General features: G+C 42.0%; 1 protein-coding gene across 2 annotated transcripts in view; it reads right to left on the reverse strand.

The window, feature by feature from the left end:
- The window catches only part of akna (AT-hook transcription factor), a 209241-nt gene that overhangs the window by 60614 nt on the left and 122566 nt on the right, over positions 1–26061 (reverse strand). For both annotated transcript variants that reach the window (XM_041193982.1, XM_041193983.1), the window contains exons 6-10: positions 20040–20184; positions 13028–13185; positions 11129–11188; positions 6111–6244; positions 2427–2670 (exon numbers count right to left, since the gene is read on the reverse strand). In XM_041193982.1, the coding sequence (XP_041049916.1) occupies positions 2427–2670; positions 6111–6244; positions 11129–11188; positions 13028–13185; positions 20040–20184 (741 nt within the window). The remainder of the gene's footprint in view (positions 1–2426; positions 2671–6110; positions 6245–11128; positions 11189–13027; positions 13186–20039; positions 20185–26061) is intronic.

Genomic DNA, 26061 nt, shown 5'->3' on the forward strand with positions numbered 1-26061 from the left:
TTTTTGTCTACCTGAGGGAAAATGAGATCTTGGTTTAATGTCTCACAGACTAACAAAGATAATCCTTTGGAATGCATGCCCTTAGAAGAGGGTATATTGTTCTGGAACAGGGACGGAAACAAAAAACAGGTAACTACAGGTCAGTTAGGTTAACATCCATCATTGGGAAAATGTTAAGAGTCTATTGTAAAAGATGCAATAGCAAAGCATTTAGAAATGCATAATATAATCAAGCAGAGTTAGCATGGCTTCGCGAAGGGGAAATCATGCCTGACAAATTTATTAGAATTCTTTGAGGAGGTAACAAGTAGGATAGATAAAGGGGAACCAGTAGATGTAATATATTCAGATTTCCAAAAGGCATTTGATAAGGTACTGCACATAAGGTTATTTAATAAGAGCCCATGGTGTTGGAGTTAATATATTAGCAAAGAAAATTGGGATAAGGGGGGGCATTTTCAGGATGGCAAAATGTAACTAGTGGAGTGCCAAAGGGCCACAATTATTTACAATATATATTAATGACTTGGATCAGGGAAGTGAATGTACTGTTGCTAAGTTTGCGAAAAATAGGTGGGAAGGCAAACAGTGAAGATGACACAAAGAGCCTATGGTGGGAGGGATATAGACAGGTTAAGTGAATGGGCAAAAGCTTAGCAGATGGAATATAATGTGGGAAAATGAGAGGTTATGCACTTTGGCAGGAAGAATAGAGGAGCTGGATATTATTTAAATGGAGAAAGACTGCAGAAAGCTGCAGCTCACAGGGATTTGGAGGCCCTCATGCATGAATCACAAAAAGCTAGCATACAAATTCAGCAGTAATAAGAAAGGCAAATGGAATGTTGGCCTTTGTTTCAAAGGGTATGGAGTATAAAAATAGGCAAGTCTTGCTATAACTATACAAGGCACTAGTTAGACCACAACTAAATTACTGTGAACAGTTTTGGTCCCCTTATCTAAGGAAAGATGTACTGGCATTGGAGGCAGTCCAGAGAAGGTTCACTAGGTCGGGTATGGAGGGATTTTCTTATGAGGAGAGGCTGAGTAGGTTGGGCCTGTACTCATTGGAGTTTAGAAGAATGAGAGGTGACCTAATTGAATCAAATAAGATTCTTAGGGGGCTTGGCAGGGAAGATGCTGAGAGGTTGTTTCCCGGTGTGGGAGAGTCTAGGACCAGAGGGCATAATCTCAGGGTAAGGGGTCACCCATTTAAAACAGAGATGAGGAGGAATTTCTTCTCTTAGAGGATAGTTAATCTGTGGAATTCTTTACCGCAGAGGGCTGTAGAGGCTGGGTCGTTAAGTATATTCAAGGCTGAGATAGATTTTTAATCAGTAAGGGAATCAAGGGTTATGGGAAAAAGACAGGAAAGTGGAGTTGAGGATTATCAGATCAGCCATGATCTCATTGAATGGCGGAGCAGACACGATGGGCCAAATGGCCTATTTCTACTCCTATGTCTTATGGTCTTATGGCAGCACAGTTAATGATGAATGATTGTACAGAGGTGCCTGAACCTTTACAAACAGCATTTTAGTTCCAAAATATTTGATGTTTCATCTCTCTTCAGGAGTAAATACTTCATCCTCAATCAAATATTTTGTTTCAACTGATATCTTTACTGTCAAACAGCCAGCTATTCTTGGACAATTGAAGATCCTCCAGTGTCTGTAAACTTCAGTTCACAAAAAACTGCTGTCCATATCTTATCCCACACCAAAGGTCTCACTTGGCCTTCACCCTTGTTGTTGCCCACCTATAATTATCTCCTGATCTCACAAAAACTCAGATGTGAACTTTGTATCCTTGTATTTAAATCCTTTTGAGGTCTTTCTCCTTCTTATCTCAGTGATCTTTACCATTGCTAAATCGTCCACCAATTCTAGGTTTGTTTAATCTTGTTTCCTTGTGCATTCTCCCCTCCCTTCATCTGACCATTGGCCTCTTAGATCCCCACATTGTGTAATTCCTTTCCTAAAATTTTCCTCTTGTTCACCTCCCCCCCTTCCTTTAAGACCCTCTTTAAACTTTACCTCTTTATTAAAGCTTTAGGTCTCCCTCTTGATACCTCTTTCTTTGGCTCAATGTTCATTTGTTTTACCTTATACCTCTGAGAAATGTTTTGGGTCACTTTTTAATGTTAAAGGTGCTATACAAATGCAAAGTAATATCGTTGCTCACTAAGACGGCAGTGATCTAGAGATGGAAACTCTCTTGTGTAAGGGACATTCTTTGAGGTTGAGGTTCAGGCAAGAGAAGAGAAACATTATTATTTGTAAGATAAGCTGACCTGACAGTCTGTAATGTTCATTGTGTGGGGAAAAAAAATGAGAAAAATTCTTCCAACTCAACACCAGCATCCCTCAACATGGAAAACACGTGCAAATTATTTCACCCGATTAAAGCAGAGATCTGAGTCTTACCTCAGGTTTGGGATTCTGGATTGTGTCTGCAGGCCTATGAAGTGCTGGTGTTGGAGACTGTGCCATCGGTATTGGCGTTGGGATTGGGGTCTGGAGAACAGGTACAGGTGTTACCCATGAGTTGTGTGTTAGTCTCAAGTCAGACCGATGGTCGGCCGTGGAGTGGCTTTCTGGGCGCTGGTCAATCCGGTCCTTCAGATCCTCTAGGTGCATTCCAAGCCGAAAAATGTTCCCCTCTACTTCCCTAGGAAGCAAAGTGTATGTTGCACTATTGATTGAACATTATAGGAACATGCTTAAATATCCTTGCTTTCCGCATTAGTTTGAATTACACACTACAATGCAAGGGCTGGTTTGCATCAGAAATCACCATACTGACTCAATATTTAACCAGACATAAATCAAACTGTGTCTTGTGCTCACTATATTTTTAGTTATTCATTCATGGGATGTGGGCTTCGCTGGCTAGGCCCATCCCTAATTGCACTTGGGAAGGTGGTGGTGACCTGCCTTCTTGGTCTCACAAAAACTCAGAATTAGACTTTGTATCCTTGTCCAGCTCATGTGGTGTAGGTACACCCACGGCGCTGATCAGACGGGGGAGTCCCAGGGTTTTGACCTAGTGACAGTAAAGGAATGGCGATATATTTCCAAGTCAGGACAGTGTGTGGCTTGGAGGGGAACTTCCAGGTAGTGGTGTACCCAAGATAAGTGAGTAGAGAGCAAGAGAGGTCAGAATAAGGTATATCTGCTGCCCTTGTCCGTCCAGCTGGTAGTGGTCATGGATTTGGAAGGTGCTGTCTAAGGAGGCTTGGCGAGTTCCTGCAGTACATCTTGTAAATGGTACACACTTCTGCCGTTGTGCATCGCTGGTGGAGGTAGTGAATGTTTGTGCCAATCAAGCAGGCTGCTTTGTCCCGGATGGTGTCAAGTTTCTTGAGTGTTGTTGGAGCTGCACTCATCCTGGCAAGTGGAGGGTATTCTATCACGCTCTTGATTGATGCTTTGTAGATAGTGGACAGGCTTTGGGGAGTCAGGAGGTGAGTTACTCGCCACAGGATTCCTAGCCTCTGACCTGCTGTTGTAGCCTCAGTGTTCATTTGCTCAGTCCAGTTCAGTTTCTGGTCAATGGTAACCCCCAGGATGTTGATACTGCGGGATTCAGTGATGGTAGTACCATTGAATGTCAAGGGCCGATGGTTAGATTCTCTCTTTTTGGAGATGGTCATTGCCTGCCACTTGTCAGCCCAAGCCTGGATACTGTCCAGGTCTTGCTGCATTTGGACATGGACTGCTTCAGTATCTGAGGAGTCGCGAATGGTGCTGAATGCTGTGCAATCATCAGTGAACATCCCCACTTCTGACCTTATGATGAAAGGAAGGTCATTGATGAAGCAGCTGAAGATGGTTGGGCCTAGGACACTACCCTGAGGAACTCCTGTGGTGATGCCCTGAGTTGTCTGACCTCCAGCAGCCACAACTATCTTCCTTTGTGCTAGGTATAACTCCAACCTGTGGAGAGTTTCTCCCCTGATTCCCATTGACTCCAATTTTCCTACTTTGAATGCCACACCTGGTCAAATGCTGCCTTGATGTCAAGGGCAATTACTCTCATCTCACCTCGGGAGTTCAGCTTTTTTTTCTATCTTTGAACCAAGGCTGTAATGAGATCAGGAGCTGAATGGCCCTGGCGGAACCCAAACTAAGTGTCAACGAAGCAAGTGCCACTTGATGGCACTGTTGATGATGCCTTCCATCATTTTACTGAAATATACTAATTGATGCTGAGGGAATTAGAAAGAATCTGCAGTTTAACTAAAGGGTATCATTTTTGAGTTTTTAAAAATAAAATCTAAAACTGTTTGGAGAAGCAGTGTAATATTTCCAGATTTTACTGAACCATGTAAATCTCCAATCTTAAATGGAAGTATGTTTATGATCATCTCAAAAATCCCATACTTGGGGGACATTTAATGGATTAGAAAGCTTCCCTGTCAAACTGTAGACCCAAGCTTTTCAAAGTTATTTACCTCCTGCAGTTAATAATGCTGGAGAGATAAACGAATAGAGAGCAAGACAGGTCAGAATAAGGTATGTGGTGCCTACAACTGTACAAGAATCTATTTACTGGACTTACCTCAATGAACCTATAAAAGAATATGTTTCCAGACTCTTTGGCAAAGCCTCAAAGTACTCACAAAGTGCTGGTTAGATTGAAAACATATGGGTAGATACAAGTTCAATAGTAATAACATTAATTTTCAAAAGATGCATCCACTGGTCCAATATTAGTTTATTACAGTAAGAACTCACAATTTACAAAGTTTAGCATCAGCCTAAACTCTATCCCAACAGCATTAATCATCTCATATTTATGGTTTTTGAAAAAAACAAAAGCTTTAAAGACTTTAATCTTACCATCAGAGATATGTTGCAAATTTTTAACTTTGTTTCTTTTATCTGCTATCATCTCACATTAATATGTTTCAAGACTGATCTACAACTAGTTTTGAATTATTACTCTCTGCCACTTTCATCCATACAAAACCATTCACCTTGTAACTAAAATTGGATGAAGAACTTTGCCTAACAATTTGCAAAATCATGGTATTCAGCTACCATAACTCTACTCATGGCTTCTAAGAATAGTGCCATCTCAGTAGTACCATGAAATTGACCAAAGTTACAATCATAGCTGCTTCCTGGGCAGGTTGCAGGCTGCCATGTACATTATGTATTTGTTATCTGCCCTGGGCTGCATTCAGAATTATGGGCTTCTGTGATCATACACACAGAATTCCCTACCTAAGCAGCCTTTATTCTGTAATTTCCACTCGACAGGTGGAATCTTCAAACCATATGTCAGTCACCTAAACCCTCTCATCCAATATTGAGTTTTAATGTGGATCACGATGAAGACCAATCAGGCATTTATATTACTGCAGTTTATAGTTAAATCAAATGTAGTTGTTACCACAAAGCTCTGATGAGTACGTACATTGACACTTAGGGTAATGTGACACGAGATTAATATCCATATGGTGTCTTTGATGATACACACTAAAAGTGATTCCTCAATTGCATCATTCTACCTGCTTAGTGTCAAGTGTAGTGGTGAAGAGAAATAAATGGCTGGTCACCATTCTCCATGTTACATCCAACTGATGAAATTCCATTAGGACATATGTCTCAAGTACATATCTCTTAAGTACCCCAATTTAATTCAGGCATGGTGACATTAAATGGTGCTATGCGCTTGACATCCTAAATCAGGAAAATCAGCTGATATTCCAGATCTGTGCTCCTGATCCAAGTGCTGATGGAAATTCCAAACTTTCAACATGTTACAGGCTGAAATGTACAATGCTGCACTAAAGCAACATTTACCTTGAAGCTAAAACAAAAACAGAAGCAGAAATACCTGGAAAAACTCAGCAGGTCTGGCAGCATCAGCGGAGAAGAGCACAGTTGACATTTCAAGTCCTCATGACCCTTCAACAGAACTAAGTAAAAATAGGAAAGGGGTGAAATATATTCCCTGCCGATGCTGCCAGACCTGCTGAGTTTTTCCAGGTATTTCTGTTTCTGTTTTTGTTTTGGATTTCTAGCATCTGCAGTTTTTTGTTTTTACCTTGAAGCTGCCTCTCAATCTGTCCAGGCAATAATTGAAATTGATCTATTTACCTGTTAGGATCAAATTCCCCAATGTTGTAACTGTTGCTGCCAGCATCCTTCAGCTGGAGCCCACGATGCTCTTCTCGTGCCTGGAGATATCCTCTTTCCAGAGTATCCTGGCCTTCCTTCAACCTCTGTAATGCCTGAAAATAAGGAGTGGGAGCAAAAGAGAAAAAACAAATGCTTATAAACCTCTCACACAATCAACAATCCATATATATATATATATATATAAATAATATATTTTAGTCTCACAATTGTCATAAATGCTGTGATCATTATCATTTGTATTGTGTATGAATTGTATGGAAATAAATAAATGGATAAATAGATAAATAAATAAAAACACTGAAATTCATGGAGGCTAGTTAAACAGAGCATGTTAATCCCAAGAAACAGGACTCACAAATACATTTTACAGTTTTAATCTTAAATAGATTAGGACCATTTATAGAGGCAATGTACAGTGTCAAATAGGAGGTATTTTTTGGAAGTATCCGTCCTCCATTTGTTACTATGAATACCCTCCTCCCCTTGTAAGCAACCTCTGAAGAGTGAAGCATCTAACATAAGAACCCAACAGCTAACCTTGTTTGAGTCACTGAAAAATATAATCACATAATCACCAGCTCAAATAAGCAAACATCCTGGGCCAGTTTAACCTTAGAGGCCACACTCAAACAGCCTCGACATTTAAAATCATGGGCCAGAATTTTTGGCTCAGCGAGCGGGGGCGGAGCCCACTCACCAAGGTGTTAAATGATGCAGGGTGACATTGGGCACGTGTCCCAACGCCACCACGCATCATTTAGATTTTCAGTTCAGCGGGTGCGCAGTCAAGTTGGCTGTGTGCCCGCTGAATTGTCACAGGCCTATTAAGACCATTTAAAAACTAATTAAACTAATAAACTGAGCTGCCCATCCAACCCTTAAGGTTGTCGGGCAGGCGAAGAGCCCAGGCGGCTTTCTCATTTTTCATGGAACCTCATCCACGGGCTAGTTTCATGAAGTATTTATAAATTGAATAAAATTTTTAATAAAAATTCATTGACATGTCCCAGCTCACATGACACTGTCACATGAGGGGACATGTCTTGATTTTTTTTCTTTTCTTTAGTTAGATTTTTAAAACTTAAACTAATCTCCCTGAGGCACAGAGGTTCCTCAGGGGAATTTTTGCACTTTCGCGGACATGCATTTCTGGGCGTATGTCACGTAAAATGGCGGCGCGGACCCGATCAGGGGCGCCAATCGGGTCCGTGCCCATCCCCGCCCAATCTCCCTGACGGAAGGAAAATTCTCCCCACGTTGTTGTCAATGTCTGCAAAACTACCTCAGTCTCTTCTCCAACTTGTAATAAACATTCAGTTAGCCATCCTCTGTCTAATGCTTGCCAACATTATCAGCTACCCCCTCTCCTCAGTTATTGTTCCAACTTTTCAAAACTGTCATCATCACCCCACTGCCTAAAAATGCCAATCTTCAACCCTTTCATCCTCGCCAACTATTGTGCATCTTCAATTTCCCTTTTTTCCCTAAGGTCCTGGAATGCATCACCATCACTCAAATCTCTGCCCACTTCTTATGTCATTCACTGCCTAGATCCCTCAATCTGGTTTTTGTTTCACTGTCGGAATAGAGACCGCCGTAGCCAACGTGACCAACAACATTTTGTGGGGCTGTGATGTGGAGCATTAGCTCTCTTTAACCTCTCTGTGGCTTTCAATGCAGTAAAAAATACATGACACTCTGCCAAAGACAAAATGGTCCACCCCAGTGGAAGTGCCTTTCCCTTTTCCTTGCCCCAATGTAGCCAGCATACCGTTGCAATGGTTTCTCCTTCCATGCCCACAGTCACTTCATGGTAAGCTCCAATGTTCCAGCTTTGGTTCCCTCCTAGTTTTCATCCTGTTGACATCTCTCTGTGACATTATCTATAATCAATGGAGCTCGGGTACATTTGTTACATAAAAGATTCTGCAGACACTTTGCAGGTTCAGAGCCATTAGCCTTTTCCCAATGGCTAAAATTAGACTATCGGTTATATCATCATGGCATTGTGCCACCAAACAGGATAGAAGGTCACTATTGAGTGTTTCTTGACTTTGAAAACATGTTTTACTCTTGAGATGTACTGCATTTCAATAGCCTTCATTTTATTAACTTCCCTCCTTATCCTAAAATTCTTCAGCCTATTTCCTCTTACCTTATGGGCTGCTAAAGAAAATAATCTTTAGTGTTGCTGAAAAAGAGACTTGTTTGTTGAAGCTTTTCATTTTGCACTCATCAGGACAATTCGCAAGAAAATATCAATGTCAGGGGAAACAACATATTGATACTATATGAAAAGAGAGTGCTGATAGGTTGGCAAGTGAACTCTGATTGGTAGAGGTATTGCCATGGAGAATGCATCAGTTGATGGTGACTGACAGTTAACTGCCAAGCATTGTTTGAAATTTAAACAAAGCAGCTTGACTCTGATTGGTCCAGACATTGCCCTGGTGAATGAACCAGTGAATGGCTATCACTTATTTTGTTTAGATGAAACAGGCGCAATGTGTGTACATGTTCTTTCTGTCTGCAAAGAACAGGGCCCTGTGTACTAATATATGTAGCTTCCAGTACATGCAAATGCACCACATTGCATGCCCTACTGACAATCTTAAATTGGTTGTCAGTGTAATTCATAGTACACTGTGGTAATTCTTACCACACCACGTATGCCTAAATAGACAGTGTTGTCATGGGATCCCCTCTAGGCCCAGCTCTCACAAGCATCTTTGTTGGGTTCCATGAGAAACATGGCTTCCATGGAATGACACCCAACCTCCCACCCCTCACATATTTCAGATATGTGGATGATACATTTGCTATAATTAAATCCGCAGCTGTGTGTAATAATTTCCTTGCATGTCTTAATGGGTTCCATCCTGCGCTCAAATTCATCTTTGAAATAAAGCAGTTAAATCAACTCCCTTTCCTTGATGTACTAATTGAGAAATCTGCCAGGTGGTTCTCTACCACGGTCTTCCGCAAGCCTATCTTCACTGGTCAATATATGTGTTGGGATTCTTACAGTTCCACATGCTAAAAGATTGATCTTATGGGCAACCTTGTAAATAGGGCCCAAGCCATTTGCTCACCAGGCAAGCTTAATGCTGAAATAGGGCACATCGAAGGCATCCTGCAGGATAATGGCTACACCGATCAGATCATTTCGCGCTGTATATCACACAAACTCATTAACAGGCCCAAGGCCATCACTTTTGGTCTTGAAAAGTGCCCAGTCTATCTCAGATCACCCTGGAAGGGCAAGGTACCTCAAAAACAAAATTGAGCTACAGGTGAAGCTAGTTGTTTCACGCTGCTGCTATGTTGTAGCAACACAAGTGGTATTCGCCACTAACAGGATGCTGCTATCAAGCCAAAAAGATGTTCTGCCTATCACACAAATGAGTAATGTAATGCTTAGTATATAGTCTGTTTGTCCCAAAGACTGAGGATCATATCAAACAACATGTCCATTCCGCTGTTTGCAATGGGCAACCAACCAGCCCGGTACTTGCAAAACTCAAAACATAGTCTCCCACATTAGATGTGATTCCATGATTGGACAACACTTGCTAAATAATCCTCAGTGTGCTAAAAATTACACTGACAACCAATTTAAGATTGTCAGTCAGGCTCGTAGTGTGGTGCATTTGTGTGTACTGGGAGCTACATATATTAATACACAGGGTCCTGCTCTTTGCAGACAGAAAGAACATGTACACACATTGTGCCTGTTTCAGCTAAACAAAATAAGTTACAGCCATTTGCTGGTTTATTCCCCAGGGCAATGTCTTGACCAATCACGTTAAACTGTCTTCTTTAAATTTCAAATAATGCTTTGCAGTTAACTGTAAAGTCACCATCAACTGGTGCATTTTCCATGGCAATGCCAACCAATCAGCACTCTCTTTTCATACAGTATAAATATGTTGTTTCCTTTGACATGGGTATTTTCTTGTGAATTGTCTTGATGAGTGCAAATGAAAAGCTTCAACCAAAATGTCTCTTTTTTCAGCAAAACTCAAGTTCTGTACTACCAAACAACTATTTAAAATAATCTTTCTTGCCTCAGATAGTAATCAGCCATGGTTCAGTTGGCACTCTGAGTCTCACAGTTCTGGTTCAATTCTGCTCTGGGACTTGAGTACAAAAATCAAGGTTAACACTCCAGTGTAGTACTGAGGGAGGAGGGCTAAACTGTCAGAGGTGCAATCTCTCTGAGGAGACATGAAACCCAGGTCCAATGTGCTCTCTCGGGGGGCTGTAAAAGATCCCAAGACACTATTTTGAAATAGAACAGGGGAGTTATACTTGGTGTCCTGGCCTATATTTATCCCTCAGTCAACATCACAAAAAAAATTATCTGGTCTTGGTAACATTGCTGTTTGTGGGAGCTTGCTGTGTGCATTTTTTTTTTACTGTTTCCTACATTACAACAGTGACTACACTTCAAAAGTACTTCATTGGCTGTAAATTGTTTTGAGACTTCTGATGGTCTTGAAAAGCACTATATACATGCAAACCTTTCCTTCTTTTAGTCTTGAGCAAGCTAACCCTAAGAACTTCAATATAACCCTTGGAACTCTGTTGCCCATTGACAATGAATGCGTATTTCTAGTACAGAATAACTAACTTTTACACCCAGTTCCAAACCCTTTACCTCTACCATCTTCAACAATGCAAAACCATCCAACTTGTCATCAAGGTTTACATTTTTTCTACTCATCCATATTAAGTATCATTTCCGCCAATAGCCCAACTGTCAACATCACTTGGATATTACCATCCTGAATCCAACATTCTGCAAATTTTTATATTCAACAGCTTGTGGGAAGTGAATCCCTGAAAGGAACAGCTCTGTTTCTGTTTGAAAACTCAACTGATCATCGGAGGGGCCCATTGGATTCACTGTAAAAAAAATGAGTTGTACAGCCAATCAGTGATACAGGCTCTTCACAGATGTGACAGCCACTTACCTTCTGCTGGGTCACTGGTGCCACCTTTCTTGCCTGCAGCAACCCATCAAATACATCCATCTGTTAAGGGGAAAAAAAATCACACAATTCCACAAGTCATTTAAACAAATTGATTGAAGTATGCAAGACGAAGACAATCTATTTATTACATATTTTGCATTTCTTATATGAATGAGAATAAGGAAATGATGAAGATAATGCGCTTCTATGTATAAGATGGTTGTAACATTTTACTGGGCAAGATTCCCCCTTAGCCCTCAGTCCCCTAGTTCTGGTTGACTGCATTTCATCTGCTGTTTAGCTCATTAGTGATGGCAATGCTTTTAGTTACCTCAACTCTTGTCACCAAAACTCTCTCTCCAAACCATTCTGCCTCTCCATCTCCCTCTGCTCCCCTAGAAACCTTCTCAATCTTTATACCTAGCCTCTGGCCATCCATCTGAAGATCTTTTCACTGGTGAGCCATTCAGTGCCTCCTACTATTGGACTATAAAGTACTTTGGGATTTTACAACGTTAAACAACACTATAACAATGCAATTTGTTTTTATTAGTGAATGCTTAGATACAACGGTAACTTGACCCAAATGGCACACTTCTGTAGTATTTTTGTGATGAGTTTTTATCTAACACACTGAAAGGGACAAAAACTTAAAAGAGAACTTAACATTTTTTTCCCACACACATCATTCTATCTGCACAAGCTTCAGTTTGAAATGTCACTGCTTCAGAAATACATAAAAATATGTCACAGGATGAACACACTTGAATGTCAATGGTTGTTAGTGTAGGGCAAATGGAATGAATTACCACTTCAGGTATTCCATGCTAGCACTGTACACTCATAAGTGAAGCATAAACACAAGCAAAATGTCGTCAATTGGGTTCTCCCCAGTGTGCCTCCAGACTGCTTGTTCATACCAATAGCAACTACAACCCTGTTGGCGATTTTTCTCATTCTGATGCATTGCTGAATAACACAGCTGATTTAATGCTAAATTACTGTGGCATGCTTGCAGTGTTGCTCTGTGGCCTTAGCTGTGTTGTCACTGATCAAATTTCTTTCACCTAGAACCCTTAACGTGAGCAGAGAAGGGAAATCTTCAAGTTGTTGATTTGTGCTGAATTAGACCCGATGGGGTTCATTTTCACTTTCACCAGTTGGGCACTAAACATGCAGAGCAGATTGGCCACTTGTAACGGAACCACTCAATATAATTTCCAATGATTTAAGTAAAATTGAAAATAGGAGAGGTTCTATAATGGGCACGTGATCCACCCCACCATTTTCCAGACTTGAAAGAGCACAAGTATAATGTGGGCACCCAATGTCTGCAATGTGCAAGAATGCAAGCTTCATTATTTGTTCGTTGTATTCCTAAATCACACCAGTGACTACACTTCTAAAGTACTTCACTGGCTGTACAGCACTTTGAGACATCCAGCAATAATGAAAAGAAGGATATAAATGCAGGTATGTCTTTTTCTCTTTAGTTTTGTTTCTTGCAACACTTATATCCTTGTATTTTTAAAATTGGTTCAAATTGCTCATCTATTGTAAGGTGGGGTGGAATTTTCCAGCACCGCCCGCCACTGGGATCATCTGGTCCCACTAAAAGTCAATGGCTTTTTGGCTGGGTCGTCGAATCTCTTGTGATGGGTCCCGGCATGATGGGGCCAGAAAATCCCGGCCATGGTTATTTAACAATAAATCAGTAGCCTGCTTTTAATGAATGTGTCGCTAAATGTCAAAAAGGGACTGATGCAGCGTAAGCATCATGAGTTCAAATTTGTTAATTGATGATAAAATGTTGGACAAATTTAACGTAAATGAAATGATCTATTGTGATAACACCTTTAGTATAATGGCAAGAAATTTCATGAAATCACTTGCACTCACCTGTTTCTGGAGTGCCTCTGCCTGTTGGGCAAGGGCCCAGGTCAGACATTCCCCTGCTGTAGGCTCCACAATAGATGTACTCTGGGTGGAAGGCAAAGTGCCACCTGATGTATTGGCAACTTCTATTGCTTCATGACTTTCTGCTACTGGGTGGTGTTCTGAAAACAGAATTTAGACAAAGAACTAATTCAACAGCCCTCTATTAATTCCTTTTAGTGTGAATTTAATATCAACAGCTGAATGACACAAATAATATCATTCTAGCCATGCTGGGATGGGAGAACCTTTCCAGGAACTGTTCTGGCTTCAGCTATCGAGTACTTGACAGAGATAATAGCATAATGGTAATGTTACTATCAACATCCTGGGGGTTATCATTGATTAGAAACTGAACAGGACCAGCTATGTAAATACTGTGGCTACAAAAGCAGGTCAGAGGCTGGGAATTCTGTGGTGAATGGCTCACCTCCTGACTCCCCAAAGCTTGTCAGTCATCTACAATGCACAAGTCAGAGGTTTGATGGAATACTCTCCATTTGCCTGGATGAGTGCTGCTCCAACGACTCTCAGGAAACTCAACAACATTCAGGACAAAGCAGTTGGCACTCCATCCACCACCTTCAACATTCACTCCCTCCACCACCAGTACATAGTGGCAGTAGTGTGGACCATCCACAAGATGCAGGCACTGCAGCAACTCACTAAGCCTCCTTCGACAGCACCTTCCAAACCCATGACCTCCACCATCTAGAAGGACAAGGGTAACAGATGCATGGGAACACCACCACAAGTTCCCCCCTAAGCCATTCACCATCCTGACTTGGAACTATACACTATTCCTCCACTGTTGCTGTGTCAAAATCCTGGAACTCCCTTTCTAACAGCACTATGGGTGTACCTACATCACATGGACTGCAGCGGTTTAAGAAGGCAGCTCACCACTATCTTCTCAAGGGCAGTTATGAATGGGCAACAAATGCTGGCCCAGCCAGCAATGCCCACATCCCGTGAATGAATAAATAAATTTAAAAAAAGACTCTGCTCCAGAGACATGAGTTCAAATCTCACCAAGGATGGTGGGATTTAATTCAATTAATTAATAGATATGGAATAAAAAATCCAGAAAGTTAGGTGAGGTGAACTGTTGAGGTGCACACTTAAGTTAAATGCTTTATCTAGTACTTCAAAATTTTCCCCAAGTCTTCCATTTGCCTTGGATACTTTTTAATTTGATCAGATTACAGAATGCGTACAAATGTTGGCTTGGTTTAAAACATGGATTGATTTAACCCATGCCTTCTGAACCCATCACCACTGAAACAGGACGGTTTATCCATCAGTCTCAAATCCTTGCTATCTTACTGGAAGGCAATGTCATGTTCTATGGCTATGCTTAAACTCTGAGTACTCAAGAGGTTAAGTGGTCAACGGATTTGCACAAACCAATGTGAAAGGTTCCCATTCTTCACTATAAAATTAGTCTTTGCCTAAAACGATTTGGCAATTTTTAGTTTGTGTTTGTCAAGCAAACGCAAGAGTCATTCAGTATTATCATCACATCTCGTTGGTCTCAGGGAGCATGTCACAATAATATTGGCAATCAGGTTTTCTATGCTTGTTGGGGAAAATTTAGTTGCTGAAAATTTCTAAGGACAGCAAAGAAGCAAAATAAAAAACAGGTAAGAGCAAAATACTGCAGGTGCTGGAAATCTGAAACAAAAACAGAAAATGCTAGAAAAACTCAGCCGGTCTGACAGCATATGTGGAGAGAACCAGAGTTGATGTTTCGAGTGCATATGACCCTTCTTCAATAAAATCCAGACTTACATTCAACTTGAGCATTAAAGCACCTTTGGTCTGCCTTTGTTTACTGCCAATTGCCACTTGTTTTATGACCTGCAGATTACCTTGAATGAAGAATATAGGAAAGGGCACTTGCTTCTAACCTTGAAGAAAGCCTTGCTGAGAGATCTCGTGATCTCTATGGAGAAAACCTTACCTCCTTCAATGTGCAATTGATTGTGATATTCTTTAATGGGGATTCCCAGCGTGGGGCTGCACTGGTGCCATCAAAGCTGTCCGGACCACTAATCACACTAAAGAAATTCTCACAGCTCACCAACCAAGAATTGAAAAGCACGAAAGTCAAATAATTTTAAAACATTTGACAGAGAGCAAAATGAAGGTTGGGGCGTTCAGAACGGGTGAAGGTAGAAGCTGAAATATCATGAAAAAAATGCTTTTTAAAAATTGTTCAAAATTTAGTTTAAAAAAATCTAGTAGTTAATATAATGGAGAGATTCAATAACACTCCACAAATGTAAAATTATTTTTTTCAGGGTCAGATCTGTTGTTCAGCAAGTTATTACTCAGATCACTGATAGAAGCCCAATAACACTTGATTGAACAAGGTGTAACTTTTGATAGAGTTTCGAACAGCGATGTGAGAACAGAAAAGGGGAAGTTCTCCACGACATTAACTGAGTTCGATGCTTGCTAGCTCTGGGGACTGTCCAAAGTGCAGAGCAGTGAGTGACAAACCGCAACTTCAGGATTTCTACATTAATCTGCTCATGCATTAAATCCTGAGGATGTGGTCAATTTCAGAGGGATAATGATACGCTGATAGTTCGCTGTCAAAAACCCCTACAAAATCTGGGCTGTAGTGATGTTACAATGTTTGCAGTATTAATTACAATTGTCCACAGGAGTTTCAAACACAATTATGGCGACAAACAATGTGTGGTAAAACTCTGCAGTCGAAACAAGAAGTCCAGCTGGACATTATCAGCAAAAGTGAAGCTAAGAAGGATGAGGAAGCTGGGCTCTAAAAGGCCGTCTCTTCTTTGGCAGATGAAGAGGTTTCAGTTTCACAAGCTTTTTGTGTTATGTAACACCTATTATCCCTGCCTTACCATTTCTACACCCATTGGGATAGATCATCATTGGGCTGGTATCAAAACAGTGATAGATATAAAATGTGCTGCTGACTCTTAGTCACCTGTTTCATTGCACAAGGTCCAGATCTACCCCCCTGTCTATTAGACAACCTAGTTTCCCAACTCACACCACTTAATTTGGTGCAGGTTATCTGTGTTGGGTGGGAACACACTGTAAACTCCAGACAGCTGGGTAATGAAGCTGAATCTAGGAACTTAATTGTGGGGAATCCATGCTGCTCGATCCAGTTAGCAGCAATCCAATCTTGGATTCCAAACTAAGGTCCTTGTTCTAGAAGAGACCCAGAGAATTTCACATTATGAATCTCGGGAGGCACACACATACAAACAAATTAATAAATAAAGTATGAAAACAGAAAATGCTGGGAAAGCTCAGCAGGTCTGACAGCATCTGTGGAGGGAGAAACAGAGTTAACGTTTCGAGTCCGTATGACTCTTCTTCAGAGCTGAAGAAGAGTTATATGGACTCGAAACGTTGACTCTGCTTCTTCAGAGCTGAAGAAGAGTTATACGGACTTGAAACGTTAACTCTGTTTTTCTCTCCACAGATGCTGTCAGACATGCTGGGTATTTCCAGCATTTTCTGTTTTTATTTTAGATTTCCAGCATCCGCAGTATTTTGCTTTTATCTTAATAAATAAGGTATTGTTTACAGCTTATTTCTTAAAAGGAAAGTGCAGATTCCATTTTGCTTTCCTCATTATTATGGCATGGTATATTGTGGGTCCTTTAGGAGAGTTCCCCATGCAATAAACTGAGAACTATCTCCAACAACTCTCAAGAAGCTCAACACCATCCAGAATAAAGCAGCCCACTTGTTTGGCACCCCATCACCATAGGAACATAAGAAATAGGAACAGGAGTAGACCATTCTGCCCCTCGAGCCTGCTCCGCCATTCAATGAGATCATGGCTGATCTTCTTGTGTTTCAATTTCCACATTCCCATCTAACCCTGATAACCTTTGATTCCTGTGCCTAATAAGAATCTAATTGCCTTTGCCTCAAAAATCTTCAATGACCCCCACCTCCACCATCTTCTGGGGCAGAGAATTCCAAGTTGCACAAAAGATTTCTCCTCATCTCTGTCCTAAAAGGGCGTCCCCTAATTTTAAAACATTGCCCCCTAGTTCTGGACTCACCCACAAGAGGAAACATCCTTTCGACGTCCACCTTCATTCAGGATCTTATATACTTCAATCGAATCACCCCTCATTCTTCTAAACTCTAGTGGAAACAAGCCCAATCTGTCCAAGCTTTCCTCATAAGACAACCCACTAATTCCAGGTATCAATCTAGTAAACCTCCTCTTAAATGCCTCCAATGTATTTACATTCTTCCTTAAATAAGGAAACCAAAACTGCACATAGTATTCGAGGTGCAGTCTCACCAATGCCCTTTATAACTGAAGCATAACATCGTTACTTTTATGTTCAATCCCTCTTGTAATAAAGGATAGCATTCCATTAGCCTTCTTAATTACTTGCTGTTACCTGCATACTAACTTTTTGTGACTCGTGTACTAGAACATCTCAGAGTTATGCAGCCTTTCTCCATTTAAGTAATACTCTGCTTTTTTGTTCTTCTTGCCAAAGTGAACAACTTCACATTTTCCCACATTAAACTCCATTTGCCAGACCTTTGCTCACTCACTCAACCTATCTACATCCATCTGCAACCTCATGTCCTCTTCACAACATACTTTCCTACTTATCTTTGTGTCATCTGCAAATTTAGCTACCATGTCTTCACTCCCCTCATCTAAGACATTGATGTAAATAAATTGTAAAAAGTTGAGGCCCCAGCATAGACCCCTGTGGGACTCTACTCATCAGATCCTGCCAAAGACCCATTTATGCATACTCTCTGCTTTCTGCCAGCCAGCTAATCTTCTATCCATGTTAATATGTTACCCACTACACCATGCACTTTTATTTTTTGTAATAACCTTTGATGTGGCACCTTATCAAATGCCTTCTGGAAATCCAAGTACAGTACATCTACAGGTCCCCCTTTATCCACCACGTATGTTACTCCTTCAAAAACTCCAATTGGTTAAATATGATTTTCCTCTCACAAAACCATGCTGACTCTTCTCTGTTGCCTTGAGCTGTTCTAAGTGCCCAGCTATAACCCCCTTAATGATCGATTCTAACAACTTCCCCATGATAGATATCAAGCTAACTAGCCTATAGTTTCCTGTTTTCTGCCTCCCTCCCTTCAATATCCACTCCTTCCACTACTGACGCACAGTGGCAGCAGCGTGCATCAACTACAAAAAGCACTGCAGCAACTCACCAAGGCTCCTTTGGCATCACCTCCTAAATCTACGACCTCTACCATCTAGAAGGACAAGGGCAGCAGATACCTGGGAACACTACCACCTGCAAGTTCCCCTCCAAGCCATGCACCATCATGACTTGGAACTAGATCCCTGTTCCTTCACTGTCACTGGGTTAAAATCCTGGAACTCCCTCCCTAACAGCAATGTGGGTGTACCTGCACCATATGGACTGCAGCAGTTCAAGGACTTTCTCAAGGATAATTAGGGATGGGCAATAAATGCAGGCCTAGCCAGTGATGCCCACATCCCATGAAAGAATAAAAAACCTATTCCTTGTATAAGACTTTGGTTAGGTCTCAGTTAGAAAACTGCGCCTGGTTTTGGGTCTCCTCACGTTAGGGAGATGTAGAGACTTTGGAAAAGATGCTTTGGAGGGCTTAGAACAACTCAGTTGTTTAGGTAGGCAGAAAGAGCTGGATCTCTATATTTTAGAGAAGTGCAGAATAGGGGCAATTAGACTGAGGTTTTTTTCAATAATAAAGGGTCTAGGTGTGCTGATGTGGACCAATCATTTCATTTCAATAGACTTGGGAGGACAAGGGATCACATTCACAAGGTATGTAGGGGTAAAATTAGATTGGCTATTAGGCAGCTTTCCTCTTCCCAGGGAATAGTGGACTCGGGAAACTAGTTACCTGATTGTGCAGTGATAGTGGATTTGCTGTATTCCTTTGAGAGACAGCTGAACTGCCTTCTGGGCTGGGGAAAGTATCATCTCTTGCAAGGGATAGGTATCCTGCAACAGGGTCTCAATTGTCGAAAGGGGTCAGAATTGAATTTCCCAGATCTTCTGCTCCTAACTGTCCCTCTTTTTACCTCTCCTGGGGGCTCAGGGGTGGAGGTGAGGAGTGAGGGGGATGGTGAAGGACTGCAGGAAGTGAGTGTCTACATCACAATTACATTGGATGAGCTAGGTGGTCCGATCAGTCCATTCCTGTCCATCTTTTTCTTATCTCATTACACATCGGTGCTGGCACATGAGTTTTGCTCTGTTTTTAAATGCGGGCAACATAATCTCGACAGATAGACAGTGGCACAGAAGTGAGAAGAGTGGATTAAAATCAAAGTGAGCAGATCAAAGCTTCTACATCAAAAGATTTTATTTTTTTGCATGCACTTGAAGGATGGTCGTGCTGGATAGGGAATAGAATGCTTCCCATTTCAGATATCTATTATCAGCAAGCTACACAGCTGGCTGTAGAGTAAAGCTCCCTTTTCTCTGCGCCAAACCTCAAAAGAACACCCCTTACACTGTACAGTGTGACAATTGGCACAGCACTCATCCTGTGGCCTGTCAAAGTGAGATTGCCAATTTGTACAACGTTAGGGACAGTTTTGTGTGGTACTGAATTAAGCCTAGATCGGGGCCCTTACGGACAGACAAAAGGTTGTCCGTTCATCACCAGTCCTGATTTCAATACAAGTCTCAGGGCTTTATAATTAATGCTCAGCCCACAGCCCCACCCACCTCCCCAAAGGACTCTTTCTAAATTCACACACTTCCTGCCGGGAAGTGTCTGACAGGTGTCTGAGTTTTGAAATGGAGTTCTAAGTCAGCAATGACAGAAATACACAAGGGCACAGAAATAAATGACGTATATGACTCAAAATGCACCAGAAGTTAAAAATCATCTTCATTCTCCATTGAGTTTTGATGTTACAGAGGCACAGTTTTCCTCAGAAGGCTTTCACAAAAAGTTAATTAGTTACCTGGTTGTGCACTGGAGTTCGGAGGTGGGCCAAATTCAGCTTTTTGTGCATGTGGGATGGTAAACGTCATCACCTTTGAACCCTGGTGAAGTGATGTCATCGGGACACTGTGACTTGGTTTTGGAGGCTCAGCATACAAGTTCACCTGAGTGGTAAAACATGATGTAAATGAGAATAGATTCATGTGGCTCTTTTTTACATAGAGAATCATTATAGCAGAAGATAGAAACAGAAAAACTAAAATCTTCTTGCTGTAGCCACATTTTCTTTTTAAACATTACTCCCACGAGCAAAGCCAAAAATACTTTCAGCTAAAAAGACCTCGGCACTTCAGTGCATTACTGAGAGATTACTGCACTCTTGGGGGTGTTGTGTTTCAGGTGAGACATTAAACTGAGGCCCCTCTGCCCTTTCGGTTGGGCGGATTAGGTCCCAGGGCACTAATTTTGATGAAGAGCAGGGAGGTTTTCTCCAGTGCCTTGGCCAACAGTTATCCTCCACCCAAAGTCTATAAGGCAAATCAAGGCCAATTTTCAAAGGCGCCTGCAGGCCTTACAGGGCTGGTTGTTCACCGAGACAGGATGACTCAGGAGCCCTTTAAAAATGGCAGGTGAGGCCTGATTCTAGGATTCCCGACCCCATTCCGGGGTTTCCAATTTTCAGGAGTTTGTTTTAAAAGTAAAGGCTGTTGGGGTCGTGAGCCTGCACCCTGCACTCCTGACCTGGCTCCATTGTGGGGATAGGCATCTCCTTGTCCTCCACAATTTTCATGGAGTCAGGCCAGCTTTTCAGGGCTGTGGTTCATGGCACCTCAGAGGTGTCGTTAATCATAGTCTTCATGAGGGAACCTTTTGAAAGTTAAGTCCTAAAGTCCTCCTTATGACCCGACACACACCCCCCCCGGCCAACCTATGACCCCCGAACCAACCCCTATAGCCCATTTGCCCCCATGCCATTCCATGCTCATTTACCAAATATACATTGTATAGAATCAATTAATACTATAGCTACAGTAGGATGCATAAAACACATACTTTTTAAAAAGTCATTCATTGATAACTTTGCACTTTCTTTAAAAATACTTTTTACTACAGCCAATAAAATTATCAATCATCCAAACCCTTTAAAGTATAAATAATTGAAACTGCAAGCACTTGAAACCTCTTCATCTTGTGTGAATAAACATTGTGAAATTGACAGCATAGATCGGAGAGCTAGAGCTGTCAATCAAGCAATGTTTTCCCTGGGGCTCAGGTGTTTCAACAAGCTAATGGATTTCTAGGCTCTCGGCCAAGCCTCATTATGTATTCTTGGTTGGGAGCCCAGGAATCTATTAAAGTACTAGAGTTATAGAATCATAAAAACTCGCAGCACAAAAGGAGGCCCTTCAGCCCATCATACCTCTCTGAATGAGCATTTGTGACTAATTCTACTCCCCACCACTGTTTGTGTCCCGTAAATTTCTCATCCTCAAGTACTTGTCCAATTCCCTTTTAAAATTATTTATGTAATCATCATTCACCACCTTTTCTGGTACAGTGTTCCAGATCCCAATAGATCTCAACATTGTCCCATTGCTGTTTGTGGAACTTACATTCTGCAAATTGGCTGCCACACTTCCCTACCCTCCAACAGTGACTACACTTCAAAAGTACTTAACTGGCTGTAAAGTGCTTTTTGAACTTGGGTAAGTGCACTTCAATGCCTATAGGCAGGGTGAGTACTCAATCTTCAGGGAAAGCATTAAAGAAGGTGGAGAAAGCACTCTAATGCATATGACTCCAAAGGTTCATGAGCAATGCAGCGAAGTGAAAGCTAGAGCAAGTAGAGGAGCAGAGATTTAGTTGTTATCGGATTTAGATCTTATTCAGGTTTAAAGGATAATGAAGTAAATAGATCATGTCCCAGTTGGCAGTTTGTTCCAGCTAACTAGAGAGGACTAGGTGTCCTAGCTTTAAGTTGTACAAGGCCAGATGTAAGTTAAGTGTCAGGGAGTGGTTCTTGATTCAGGGAATAGCGGATCTCTGGACCAGGCTGCTGTCTCGATTGGTGGACAAAAATGCACTGAATTAATCCAAGCAGAGAGCTGGACCCATTTCTGGTTGCAGCAGATAATATCTCTTATAAGAATTGAGTGCCTCAGGGAATTCAGGCCAGACTGATCTCCTGGACTAATTTTGATCACCTAGTGTCAGCTGTGGCTCAGTTGGCAACACCCTTACCTCTGAATCATGAGGTTCTAGCTTCAAGTCCGATTGCAGGACTTGAGCTCAAATAAATCAAAGCTGACACTCCAGTGCATGATTTTACTGTTGGAGGTGCTGTCCTTTGGGTGGGACGTTAAAGCTGAGGCCCTTCTGCTATCTCTGGTGTCTGTAAAAGATCACGTGGAACTATTTTGTAGGGATGTTATCCCTGATGCCCTGATCAATATTTATCCCTCAATCAACATCACAAAAAACAGATTAACTGGCCATAATCGCATTGTTGTTTGTAGGAGAGTGCAAATTAGCTGCTGTGTTTCCTACATTACATTTCAAAAAGTACTTCAGTGGGAACTGCTTTCAGATTTCCAGCAGTTGAGGAAAGTGCTATATAAATGCAAGTATTTCTTTTATTTTCTTTCAGATGGGCTAGAGATTTATCTTCCCCTGGTATGGGATTTTTTGCCTCTCCCAGGAGAACACATGGTTTCAGGTGGTCAGTTTATACGTTGTTGTACAAGGTGTCACAGTTGGATAGACCAAAGGGCTTCTATCTGCCTGTTATTGCCCATATGTTAATACAACCTTCTCAGGTTCTGAAAGGTATTTTATAAATTCAAGTTATTTCATTCTTTCTTTTACCAAAGCTTTAAGACCAGTCAGAGGGCAAAATGTTGGCCAGGATGACAAACACTCCAAATCCCAATCTCTCCCAGGAGGGAATTTGCTGTTTAGGGATTAGAAATTATCCCCAGTGTATTGGCCTTCCAAATCTGAAGGGATTTTTCTAAAGTCATACAGCAAGGAAATATGTGTAATATGCTGAATAAAAAATACCCCACCGCATTATTTCGAAGAAGCGCTGAGAAGTTATCCCTGGTCTCCTGGGCAGTATTTATCCCTCAGTCTACATCACAACAGATGATTTGGTCAATGCTGTTGGTGGGATCTTGCTGTTCACAAATTGACTGCCACTGCTATATTATGTTAGTAACTACATTTCAAAAATTGACTGTAAAGCTCTTTGGGGTGTTGGTGTTTGCGAAAGGTGCTATATAAATGCAGGCCTTTTTTCTTTTATCAGAGTGAAAATTCTGTGCCAGAAATATGTTCAATAAATAACTGTCAAATTGATTTTAATTTCTCTTACTTGTTCAGATTGCCTAGGTTGGGATTTAATAGTGACCTTACCTCACTTGTTCTGACCAGAGGGGATTCTACGTCTGCTAGAGACATGTGATTGTTTACACCTGGTCAGAGAAGCCATAGGCCTGGCTATTTGCAACAGATGGCATTGTATATTTTATACCTCTCAGAGCTATGCAGAGATGATACACTCTAGGGTATATATGTGTAGGAAATGTATTTACAATGTTTTAAAATTCCAGCAACTTCTGTAGTTTGTTCACTTTTCTCTGAGTCCACATCCAGGCTTAACCAATCAAGCACAGTGAGCATCAATAGTAATCAGGCTCACATAATCAAACCTAGAACAGTTGAACACTACAGATTGCATGCTGTACCTTTAGGCAGAAATTAGTTCAGCTGCACAATAAATGTTTGTATTATTCTGTGATCAGCCTTTAAAAGAAAGCTTTTAGATGGTAACATGCAGTAACATTTTTATTGTAACAGAACACCAAATCTGGAGTACGATTGGTTACTGAGTCAAAGATCAAATGTCATATTTTGAAAACTATTTGCAAATTTGAACATGTGAACTGAAAGGCAGTTAAAAAGAGGCTTTTTGTAAATCCTGGATCCTAAATGAATTTACAAGAGCAGGTTTGAATAAAGATTATTTTTTGATTCTCACCATACATTCTAAATACTCTTATAGATTAGACAAACTTTCCGAGGACTGAAGGATTTTTCATAGTAATTGTCTGTTGGGTTTACCTTGTTTATTGAATAAACATGACAGATTATTATTTTCCATGATCTTCCCCTGATTTCTGATCAAATAGTCTTGGAGACACAACACATTAATATGGATGTGGAGATACACAAAGTGTATATATAGTCGCATCTAATCTTTTCAAATACTGGATAATGTTCGGACACAGTGGCCAGGACTTTCCGTGCACGCTGGCATCGGGTGTGTTCACTGATGTGAAGGGACAATGTGGCGGGAACGGCAAAAATTGGTTTAAAGACATCTGCTTCGTCCACTGATAGGGGAGCCACGTTTCCCGCCACTGGATGTCAGTAACCTCATTGTAACACTTCTTCATAACATTATAAGCCCAGCCTGCTAGAATCGTTTCTCCGCCCCACCCTCACCCCGCCCGCCCCCACTGGATTGTCCCCACCTGGCGGGCTGCACTTTGAGGAGAACTTGGGGGTGAGTACACAATGATGTTGTGGAGCGCACCAAGTGCTCCTGAGCTTTTCATCCCTTGGGCACAGACTGCAAAGTAATGAGCATTTTAGTGGACATGCTGAACAGTTGGACGACTGGGCATGCCCACAATCTCCTCGCTAAAGTTGGCCGTGGAGCAGTCACAGGTGGAGGCGCTCACAGCCCCTTACAAAGTCATCATCCCAGTTTGGACCAGTCTCCCCCATGGTTCAAGCGAACAGTGCAGGCTTGCAGTGCGGGTTAGGAGAATTCCTGCGCCTGAGCTGAGAGCACAGCATGCAGTCCAATCGGCAAAGCTACCACCAATCTGTCAGGTGGAATGAAGCGGAGGAGGATGGGATTTCAGGCAGCCATGCAGCGCACTAATCTCTGGTCATCCAAGCGGTGGCCAGCGCTCTCCATGAAGCATTAAGGGGCCATCAGACTTAATGAATAGAGGTTCTTAGAACACCCATGCTAACCCATGTATCTCTCTTTTTCATCCTGCAAGAGGAGTACATCAGGATCATGAAGCCTGGTGACCTAGCTGTTTGCCTCATGACAAACAGGGAGCAAAGGCAGCAGAGAAGAGAGTGACTGAGACGCCTGTGCAGAGGGAGGAGCAGCGCCCGCCTGGAAGAAGGGGTGGCTGGAGCTCCCAAACATGCCGCTGAAGAGCCGTCACTGGTCGGCATCTAGCTAGATTCAGGGTCTTTAGACGTTGCCTTTCATTCCTGCAGATGACCAGGAACCAGTGTCGCTGAAGACTGTGCATGTCTAGGGAACTGGTTGGTCACATCTGCCAGCTACTGCAGGATTTGGTACCACGGGGACATGGAGGGCATCCACTGCCAGTGGCTGTGAAAGTGACCGCTGTGCTCCATTTCTACACCAGTGGCTCCTTTCAGAGCTCTACAGGTGACCTCTGGCTGACTCCTTGAGGAGAAGGGGTACCTGGAGTGAGGTAAAGCTGCCCTGCATCCCTCTCACATACCACGGTTAGAGGCCAACTATGGTGTCAGTAATGGAGTTGAGCCCAACATCGCATTCAGTGGCGATGTCCTGGGCCACGGTCTCCGTGGCGGCCGCTATCACCTCAGGCGGACAGACTTCTCCATCCTGCCTTGCAATCTGAGAAGCGCAGTGGAGATCCCTTCCTGTGCTTGCCTTTGCAGCTCCAGCAACTGTGACATGACTGAGTCCAGAGGCTCATCATCTGACTCAAAAGCAGCAGATTTCTGGCCTCCATTAGTCCTCCGAGTGCCAGGGACCGGGAAGTCCCTGCTGCCAACTGCTGTGGATCAGACAGTGCAATGTGCTTACCAGGTTATGATCTTGAGGATATTTTAATGCTAAGTCCCATTGAGGTGTGTGTCTCTGCACTGGTGGAGGGTGTGGGTGAATGCTGTGACAGGACTTCAAGGAGGCTGCGTCCAGATTCCTCTTCAGAGGTTTCTTCGGGGCTTGATTGGAGGCC

This window comes from Carcharodon carcharias, chromosome 8, assembly GCF_017639515.1.
Source record: "Carcharodon carcharias isolate sCarCar2 chromosome 8, sCarCar2.pri, whole genome shotgun sequence".
Classification (NCBI taxonomy): Eukaryota; Metazoa; Chordata; class Chondrichthyes; order Lamniformes; family Lamnidae; genus Carcharodon; species Carcharodon carcharias.